The following is a 10,253-nucleotide window of genomic DNA, read 5'->3' as shown; positions in this document are numbered from 1 at the left end:
TCCACTAATAAGATCAGCTCAGCTTTATTATTTATTACTTATTAAGTACTATTAAAATAGATACACTGGACAACCAATCTCTGTGTATAATACATTCCTCAAAAAATAAGCTTTTTCTTGCATAAAAATGTCATTTCAGATATCAATACTCCTTCAAGTCAACTGAATTTTCCTGCTTTGTGGGCTTATTTTTATTGAAAGGGTGGCCTACAGTTTAAAATGTTTTGGGGTAAGAAAAATGTTTCCAGAGTAACTGAAAGTGATTTTTATGGGCTGCGTGCATGAGTTAACTAATTCGAATAACAATGTTGGGAAAGAGTGACGGGTAATGAGCAACTAACAGGGATAAATGATTTTTAATAGACAATGGTAGTGTCTTCAGATTGATAAATATTTTCCTGTTGTATGATAAAATAAACAAATCTATTTTACAAAGAGAGCCTTCTTATGAACTCTGAGGCCAGTGGGGGGGAGGATTAGATTCATTTAGATAAAATGCTATTATATTGCCTGTACGCTGTCCTGTCAGACAACTATCGACCCCATCCCATGGGAGAAATTGATTTCTGTGCAGAGAGCTATGTGCTTTCTGCAGTGTATTGCTTCAGTGCTATTGCTCTGGTAATCACACACAGCTGCCTTTTTTCCTTTCTCTCTGTCTATTTGTTGGGGAAAGATTGATTGAGAGACATGAGGGATTTAGATTGCCATATTTGTTGTTATTTGACCTTTTCAATTATATTCTGTTAAAAATGTAAATACTTCATTTGTAATACTGTACACGTGGATTTGCTTAAGTGGTCTGCAAGTAAGGCTTTCAGGAGGAAGCATTTACCTTTGTTCTCCTGTAGACCTATTAGAGCTGACTCAGTGAAGTGAATTCACATGCAGCTGAGGATGTTTCCTGCCTCTGTAAAGCTATCTAGGATAATTCTCAACACAACAAGATCTAAAGATGGGACAAATAATCCAAACTAGTAACACCAGAATCACATAAGTGCTGAAAAGTGAAATGATACATGATTAAGCATCCTTTCTTTGGTTTGGATTGGTTTTCCTTCTTTTAGGCATAAATACCTTTTGTCAGCTCTCACTAATGATAGTAATTTTTTAACAAGACAAAAGCACTTGAGGTCAAGAAAAGCCAACATTAAAGTTGAAACTCAGTTTTAAATCTCCCCCTTCTGCAAGGAAATAAGAAACCAGGTCTTTAATTGTCATGAAATGGTCACACATTGTTTCTCGGATAATATAGCTTCAGTTTACAAAACTGTTTCTCTGACAAGTTATGTACGTGTTTGACTTTTTCTGCTCTTTCTTGTCATTCTCACATTAGTTTCATTGTTGCGACTCACTTTAGCATGATTATAGCTAAAGCAGGTGTTAGAATGTCGGCTTGTGGGAATCTAGGTCCTTGCTGCTCTTTGGCAGCGTACCTTGGCATTTGCACATGGGGGAATCTCTGAATGGGAAACAGCCAGATGGACCTTCTTGCTATACCTCATGCCAGTGGTAAGAGCATAGAAGGGAATAAAGATCTGCTGGTAGATCACAGCTACATTTCAGTAGTCACAGGCTGCTGCATTAGGCCTTGGGAGGAAAGTGTAGGATGGCTTAATTAGAGCCATGTATTAGCCCAGAGTTGAAGACCAGCAAACTGCTGAGTCCGTCTTTGCCCATATGCACCCAGGCTATGCCAAATATCCAGAGTTTCAGTGCTTTTATTTTTATTGCACTGGATGGACAAGACTGCAAAAGCAGAATCACAGGTGATCTGTGAAAATCAATAAAGACAGGATGCAGCTTCTCCTTTGCCTTTTACTCGCCCACATCCTTTAATCTGTAGTAAATAGACATAAAATGTTGTTCAGTCAAAATCACATTGCCTTACACTGACCTTATGCTCCCTCCCTCCTGTGTAAAGAGATGGCAGAACTGTGATGAAGCAGCCGCAAGCAGAGAACGTTAAGTGCTTTTAGGAAAACTCAGCTGTGCTCTTGGCCACGTAGCCAGCTTTCTCTACCTATACCCCAGTAGCTGTTTGACAAAGTTGCTGTAGCCTTTTTTAGAGGTGACATGAGGTCAGGGGGGCAGAGTCCAAGCCAGCAAAGGGCTCCAACACAGCTCTTGCAGAGGGTGAGCCAAGACAGGAGAGGAAGCACCCTGCAGCACCCTGCTCATGTCCTGCAGCAGTTGTGAGGTTGCTGCCATAAAACGGGTTGAGGATGACTATGGAACAGGTTTAAAAGTGAGAGGGAAAGGGGATTACTTAATTGGAGGCTGGTTTTGTGGGCCCAGTGGGAAAGCCAGGCCTATTACAAGCAGGGACAAGCAGAACAGAAGAACCAGACACAAACTTCGTCAGAGTAAACCCAGCAGCCTCCCCATCCCCTCCCTCTTCAGGGACTGGTGACACTGGTTTCCAGATCCTCTTGTTTATGTCTGGCCAAACTTTTTGCCTTGTGCTTAATGGTGACTGGAGCACGTGTGAAAATCATTGTTGCAGAGAGGTGGCTGAGATCTGTAGAGATGCTAGAGAAGAATAGAGATGAGCTAGGAGAAAGGCTGAAAATGACACCTAAAATACCATTCCAGAAAGCATGCCCCGCATTTCTCAGTCAGAGTTGCAGGCTGGTTGCTGTCTGTGAGTCCTGAATACTTCATTTTTTTTCTCCATAACAGCTTTTTTTTTTTTTCCCATTTCACCTGGTCATGGTGTTCTTCATTCCTTGCCTTTATTTGTTACAGACTGCAACAGCAATATTACAATTAGATATTTATGGCAGTGGTAACAATTTAACAATAGATACACAGCATGCAAGCAATGAGCAGGGAAGCTTTCACACACATGTCAGCATGTAAACTACCACTCAAGTCAAGTTAAAAGGTATCTATGTTGCTGCATTTCCTTTGCAGTGAACAAAACAGTTCGGGATCCTTAAATATGAAAGCTAACATACAAATATAAGCTACTACTATTGTGTGAAGAAATCTGTAAATTTGTAATTGTACAGAAAGTATGGGGAGAGAGAAAACATCCATTCCTGTTGATGTGACAGTGCGTGATTTGCAAATAGTCTGTTCTCAGCAATGGCACTGCGAGGCACTGAGATCTGCAAAGGATGTTTCTAGTCCCATCTTCATCACTTTTAAGCTTAGGTGCCAGTTCAGGAAAGCATATTTATTGGTGAATCTCTAAAGTGGAACTCTCTAAAATACATCATTATTAAGTATGTACTTAATGATGCATTGGAGTAAGTACGACTTTGCAACAAAGGAAATTCTATTTTAACATACGGAAAAAAATCTTAACTGTGAGAGTGGTGAAACTTTTGAGCAGGTTGCCTAGAGAGGCTGTGACATCTTTGTTGAAGATTTTCAAAACCTGACTGGACAAAGTCCTGAGAAAAGAAGTTAGCATTAAGGTTAACCCTGCTTCAAGCAGGAGGTTGGTCTAGAGAACTGCCCCCATTCTCCTCATAGCAAGGTCTCTTTGAAACTAAATCTTTCTATGTACAAACATGTCTCCCAGCCATGAAAAGATGCACCACAAACCCAGCGTCTCTCAACTTCTAGCCTGAAGGTGTAGATTTTCTCCCTTCATCTTGGGGTGGGGAGAGGGAAGGAGAAGCTGCTCTGTGTGGTTTTACTAGAAATACAGAAGGAGGGAGGTCATAGGGGAGGGAGGATGAGGGCCCAGAAAGACAGGAGGAAGATGGAACTGCAGGGGAGTATGTGTGTGGGAATTTGTATAGGAAAAGGACAATGTTACCTGGATCTGGGCAAACGTCATTGTAAGAGTATGAATGACAGTAGTCAGGCATGCGGGGAACAGCAAGAGACCTATATCAGAGAAGATGGGCTCCCTTCCTTACCTGTTCTCAGGTATCACATGAAGTTTACAGGAGTAGTTTTGGTTCAAATGTGACAAAGCTGACACCTCCCAGTAAACAAACAGGGACTTCAGATATTAAGGTGTAAGAATTAATATCTAAGGGCCTTAGAAATAGTAGAGGGATACAAATATCACTTGCCTCTCTGAGGTATGAAATTTCTTGGGATCTGTTCTCATTTGCTTATGTGTATTTTTAATGAAGTAGAATTTAATTTGATAGCCCATTAGAAGTACATCCAAAGGGAACTGCTGGATGCCCCTTATCAAGTGTTTCTATGCTTCTCTCTCACAACAGGGTGACTTTTGCACTGTGGTCACTTTTTGTAAAATAAAACAAAGCAAGCTACCTGTAACTGGAGAGTCTAGTGTTGCTAAACCCAGGGGGTTTTTAAGACACCCTTGCGGCCCAAAGTACCTTAGCTTCCATTTATTAGCTTGTGTTTGTATATGCCTGTGCTTCAGAGAATGTTTAACCAAGGAAGAAACTGTCCCTTATCCCCATCCCCACTAATTTCATGCAAGAATCCATCATTTTAATGGAAACTTTATTTGCGCATGTGAAAGAAGCTTTGACAGGGAGAGCAATGAAGGGGAGAAGCTGCCAAATGACTGTGTTGGTAAAGGATGAACTGCTTGCAGAGCTTACTTCTGGACTGATGTTTTTCTTCTATTCAGCGCTTTCCTCCTTTGCCACCCATTGCTAAGGACAAATACAAAGAAACTTGTGAGAACAACTTAAAGCAAAGTTGCAGTACAGGGAAACATACAGAATATTTGAGCATTGGTAACAAATATTCCCAGGTCAGAGACCAAAGGTCTGTGTTACATTTTGAAAGATACTTTTGAAATTAAAAGCTTCAATTCTGTCTCCAGTTCTCTTTCAAACCCTGTAGGATCCCACTACCATAATTAGCATCCTTACCAATGCGTTCGGGTATAAACTAGGCTTCCTCATGCCTTGGTTTGATTTATCTAGGTGTGGGTTGCGTTAACTTGGCAGGGTGATGAGGAAAACTTGTGCTGTTCTCTGCTTTGAGCTGTTAAGTGCAGGTAGATCCCTCTGCTTTTGAGCTAAAGAATTTCCTTTAAAGGAAAGAAAGCTGAGCTGTTCTAGAAGGCCACAAGTAGTGGACTAATGATTCCTGTCTGTCAGCCTGATAACTTCATACTTATGTTTCACTGTTTCCTCCCACTTCATCAGTTTTGTATGTTCAAATATGAAGCTCTTCGTTTGGTCCTGAATTTGTGTTTGAAAAATATTTAATGAACTTCCACTGTGGTGCTGATGAAAGCATAACCTAAACTTCCACTGGCCTTTTTTCTGTCACTATGTGTTTCAGATTTCTGTCTCTTCTATCCATCCATATCTTTGCAAACTTATGGCATAGTTATTTCCACTAATTCCCTAGTTTTGGCTTCCCCAGTATAAAGCAGCAAACAGAAGAAATGTTGCTTCAAGTACAATGCAGCCACTTCTTTTATTTACATTCCTTCATCTAGTAAATCATAGAATCATAGAATGGTTTGGGTTGGAAGGGACCTTTCGAGGTCATCCAGCCCAACCCCCCTGCAGTGAGCAGGGACAGCTTTAACCAGATCAGGCTGCTCAGAGCCCCGTCCAACCTGACCTGCAATGTTGCCAGGGATGGGGCCTCTACCACCTCTCTGGGCAACCTGTTCCAGTGCTTCACCACCCTCATTGTAAAAAATTTCTTTCTTATATCCGGTCTAAATCTATTCTTCTTTAGTTTAAATCCATTATTCCTTGTCCTGTCACAACAGGCCTTGCTAAAAAGATTGCACCTATCCTTCCTGTAGGCCCCTTTTAAGTACTGGAAGGCCGCAATAAGGTCTCCTTGCAGCCTTCTCTTCTCCAGGCTGAACAACCCCAACTCTCTCAGCCTGGCCTCGTAGGAGAGGTGTTCCAGCCCTCGGATCATTTTGGTGACCCTCTTCTGGACCCGCTCCAACAGGTCCATTTCCTTCTTGTGCTGAGGGCCCCAGAGCTGGACGCAGTACTCCAGATGAGGTCTCACCAGAGCAGAGTAGAGGGGCAGAATCACCTCCCTCGACCTGCTGGCCACGCTTCTTTTGATGCAGCCCAGGATACGGTTGGCTTTCTGGGCTGCAAGTGCACATTGCCGGCTCATGTCCAGCTTTTCATCTACCAGTACCCCCAAGTCCTTCTCGGCAGGGCTGCTCTCAATCCCTTCATCCCCCAGCCTGTATTGATATCGGGGGTTGCCCCGTCCCACGTGCAGGACCTTGCACTTGGCCTTGTTGAACCTCATGAGGTTCACATAGGCCCACCTCTCCAGCTTGTCCAGGTCCCTCTGGATAACATCTCATCCTCCTGGTGTGTCAACCACACCACTCAGCTTGGTGTCATCTGCAAACTTGCTGAGGGTGCACTCGATCCCACTGAGCTGAAATATTGCTGATCTGAGAAGTAAATTGTTATTTCATCTTTATTAGGAGGATTGTCACTTACAGACAGACTGGACAGTGGAAGTTGTACCACCCCTGGGAATTCCACCTCCATGGGATCTGGCCTCCTGGGACATCATCTGGGAGGCCTTGGATCCACTGGAGATCCCGCTGCTGGTAAAGCCTGATGAATGGGTTGAGCCTCTGGCGCCTGGAACAGTTACAAAGGAGATGTTACTGTGCTTTCCTGACTGGAAGGAAGCTTATGGGATAATTATAAACTACCGTGTTTAAAAAAAATTCAAGACTAGAAAATGTATCAAAAGACAAGGAGACTGCTGATTACTTGACTTGTTCCATCAGTATATTGCTTTTTAGCTGCCATCTTGGGGAAAGGACATTTGCAGTGTTTTGTGGATGTTCCCATACACAAAGAAAATCTACAACTCTTGTACAGACTGTTTTTGATAAATTTGGATCTCCAAAACAGTTTCAGCACAGTTTGTCTCTGCTGAAATTGCAATTTTCTGAGGAGCTGCCTGAGGACTGTGGAACAAACCCCTGCAGGAGCTAAGGATTGTTGCCGACCTCACCAGTTACTGTTCCAGGTGACGGATGTGTTCCTTTCACTTCACTTTCCATAGCATAAACCTATGCATAATAGGTACCTGTAGAATTCAAACACAGCAAGCTGTGGTAGCCAGTGGCCAATTTATATATATGTCTCCATCTCGTTACCAATAAGCCCCCAGCAAAGTATTCCATTGCGAACCCTTTTTCTCCTGGGAGAGGGGTAATGCATTAGCAATGACAAATGTTAGTGATAATGCTTAAAGCATTCCTGGAGGATGCTCAAATATTTTGGTGATGAGCTTGTTATAACATCTTCTGTAAAGTGATACTGAACAATACTCATGCCCTGCTGCAGAATCAGCCGTTCCTTCGAGCATGTTTGTTCTGGGGGGAAGGGGGGTTACAGTCTGAACGAAAAGGTTAAGAAGATGTGTTTGAAGAGCGAGAGATTTCAGTGAGCACCTGCGGAAATGAAATCAGGCCCTTTTAGCTCTCAATCAGGCAAAGAATGTGTGGCAAGCTCTCCTGCTGCAGGGAGCCAAAGCTCACACCTGCCTTGGCAATGTTACAGAGCTAGCATTTTTCACATGGATAAAAGCTCTTTTGGAGTATCTCCTGTAGGCATGGCTAAGGTTTCATTGAGTCATGTAGATTTCTCTTCGCCAAAACCAGTGGTTTTCATAAAAGTGCATGCTTGACACAGACATGGAAAGAATAAAACTAGGCATTAAATGTTTACTTTGCTTCTCTCTTTTCTAAAGATTCTCAGCACATGGAGGGATACAAGTCTTCAGTCTTTTATTTTGGAGACTGCAACTTCATGCCCTCTATCAGGCATCGCCACTGAAGAGTTTGCCACTGGTTATGGGTGTGCTGAGTCCTGCTGTACCACCCTTATCTGTAACAGAAGGTAAGACTGTGCAGCTGACTCTGCTCTAGTATACGACTAGATTAAGTAACTGTCATCTCCTGAGTGCCAGGATCTCTGGTGCTAATGCAGTGTAGTGCCTGAGCGCAGCTCTTCCTGCTCTTCACTCTCAGTCCTCCTCCTCTCCTGAATGTCTCACATATTTCCCCTTGCTGCTACCATCCCTTAAGCTCTTTGCTATTGAATATTCAATAAACAGTAACCTAAACTCACTGATCAAATCATACAGAGTAAAAATTTAAAAAATGCCTCACAGGAGTCACATGCAGTATCTCTCTAAATGACCCTTATGTCATTAATTCCCTCACTGTCTAGAGAGCCTCATGCTATGCATAATATTGGCAGCAATGTAAATCATATCTTAAAAAAAAAAACAACTTACTTCCTCTCAATCAAACTTATCGCATTTTTTACTATTAAAAGATGCCCCAAATCTGGACCTGGTCAGCTCACCTGGCCAACCACCCATTTTTATGCCTGGAAGAGTCATGTTCAGCTCCATTCTTCAGTAGACTTCTGGCTGCTTACCACAAAAGGAGTAGACCAGCAGTTGACCAATAAGGCAGAGAGCCCACCTGTAACCAGCCTGCAGCCTGCTGCTCAGCACACTCCTGACATGTGGGAGATGTGGGTCCAAGACCCCTAAGGGTTTTGAAGCCTTTATCCAAGCTCAGCCTGCTCACTACTGTGCTGTTGGGCAAAGCAGGATAACATGGGGCACTGTCTTCCGTGGGGTTATGCCTGCTTAGAGGATGCCTGCTGAATCAGGTCACACAGGCAGGACTGGCAGGGAGAATACTTTGTGCACGAATCCCATGGGATCTGGGGTTAAACAAGTGCCAAGCTCCTTAGAGTAGTCAGGTCAGAGATTGTGCATGCAACAGAAAAGCAAGCACCTGCAGGGTTAGCTCATGCGAAAGCCAGCTATGCCTAATTTTAGTATGTGCTGTCAAGGATGTGTACATATTCCCTTTGTGAATTCAGCTCTTGGACTGCAGCTAATTTCCCTCTACTATAGCATTTGCATAAGGTTTTATGGGTTCTCCCTGTATGAATGTGTGTGAGTAAAAAGCAAGGGAAATCCGATAATTTATATGAAATGTAGGTACACAGATCATGTTCTTGCATAAGTGTATCATTGCTTATTGCTACCATTACTTCCCATATTATTGATGATTCCTAGCAGAACGGATAGCACAAACTTCAAATAAACACCATCCTGAATCTCATGAATACCATGTATGTATGTGTACAGAATCATAGAATCATATATTCATGCATATGTACATACACAGAAAACACCCTTAATAGCATCCCACTCATAACATGCAGTTAAATATAGGAATCTTTTGTCTTCAATGCAATACAGAAATGTAGAAGAGAAGAGATTACTTGGCAAGCATATTTTCAAGGAAAAGAACTTGTTTGGCCCTATGCACTAAACCACAAAACCACACACACACAAAGTTACTCATACCCATTGCTTGGAGAGTACCGGTAGGGCCTCCAGAACGCACACCTCCCCCAGATCCTTTTGCTTCCTGGGACATCATCGATGAAGCAAGTGATCCTCCTCTGATTCCTGAGGAAGTGAAACCAGCATTGGAGACGTTTTGGTCAGACATTGCTCTTTCTGATGGAGTGGAATCCACTGAAGCACTGCGAGGTTCAGCCAATCTTTTTATAGTCTAGCTAACAGCTAAGAAATGAAACTGCTACCACAATCAGAAAGAAAAGAAACCAAACTTATCCTCATCTGGGAAATGAAACTGAAACTAATGAACATGCCTTTTTATTGCTCTTGTCGGGGTGAAGTTTAGGGAAACCAACTAGTTTCCTCTTATGATACTAAAACAAATTAGTAGCATATGAATCATTGATTGGCAACAGATGTGTCTGAGAACTTTGCTTCTTCATTCTTTTGCATTGCACTCTGTTGTACTGAATTGCACCTGTAGAAGATAGCCCCTTGTTTTAAGAATTAATACAACTCTGAGTAAAGACAATAGACAAAAAGGCAGCAAAGGGGTGGTCATGTGGAAACTGCAACTTGAGTTGGTTATAGCACCCAGAGTTCAGCTGTGGTACAGCTACCCCTGAAAAAACTGGTTTACAGAGAGATGGAAATCAGAAGTCAATTAACAACGGATGCTTGAAATTAATTTCTTTACAGAAGGAACTGTTAGGGGACCTTGCCTCATATGAGCAGATTGACACAGATGTTTTGTTCTTCCTCATGCAAATCCCGCTAAAGCAGAGCCTTCATCTTTAATGAACAGGCCTTCACAAATGGCACACACTCCTTTTTCACAGTTTTTCTTGGCCAGTAGTTTAAATAAGGCAGGGAAAGGAGAAATTAATAGCAGTCTCATAAAAACAAGGCAAAGAAACTCAGTGTAATCAGGGAGGAAAGCCACTGAAGGGCTTCAA

The 10,253-nt window shown here is 42.5% G+C and overlaps 1 protein-coding gene across 1 annotated transcript; it reads right to left on the bottom strand.

Moving 5' to 3' along the window:
* Positions 1–4,423: 4,423 nt before the first annotated feature.
* Positions 4,424–9,556, bottom strand: LOC104023802 (uncharacterized). The gene is made up of 3 exons (XM_075705406.1): positions 9,301–9,556; positions 6,387–6,533; positions 4,424–4,595 (listed from the first exon to the last, which is right to left on the bottom strand). The coding sequence occupies exons 1-3, from the start codon at positions 9,446–9,448 to the stop codon at positions 4,567–4,569; spliced, it is 324 nt and encodes a 107-aa protein (XP_075561521.1). The 5' UTR covers positions 9,449–9,556; the 3' UTR covers positions 4,424–4,566.
* Positions 9,557–10,253: the final 697 nt, after the last annotated feature.

The sequence above is a fragment of the Pelecanus crispus genome, chromosome 2 (assembly GCF_030463565.1).
Source record: "Pelecanus crispus isolate bPelCri1 chromosome 2, bPelCri1.pri, whole genome shotgun sequence".
Lineage (NCBI taxonomy): Eukaryota > Metazoa > Chordata > Aves > Pelecaniformes > Pelecanidae > Pelecanus > Pelecanus crispus.
The sequence above is the reverse complement of the archived record's forward strand: the minus strand, read 5'-3'. Positions and strand labels throughout refer to the sequence as shown.

Excerpts from the sequence above, each read along its gene's own strand:
- LOC104023802 (XM_075705406.1), bottom strand. The coding sequence starts at position 9,448 with ATGTCTGACCAAAACGTCTCCAATGCTGGTTTCACTTCCTCAGGAATC. Across the intron at positions 6,534-9,300 it reads CGGTACTCTCCAAGCAATGG|GCGCCAGAGGCTCAACCCAT; the intron begins GTATGAGTAACT and ends TAACTGTTCCAG. Across the intron at positions 4,596-6,386 it reads TTCCACTGTCCAGTCTGTCT|CAATGGGTGGCAAAGGAGGA; the intron begins GTAAGTGACAAT and ends ATTTGTCCTTAG.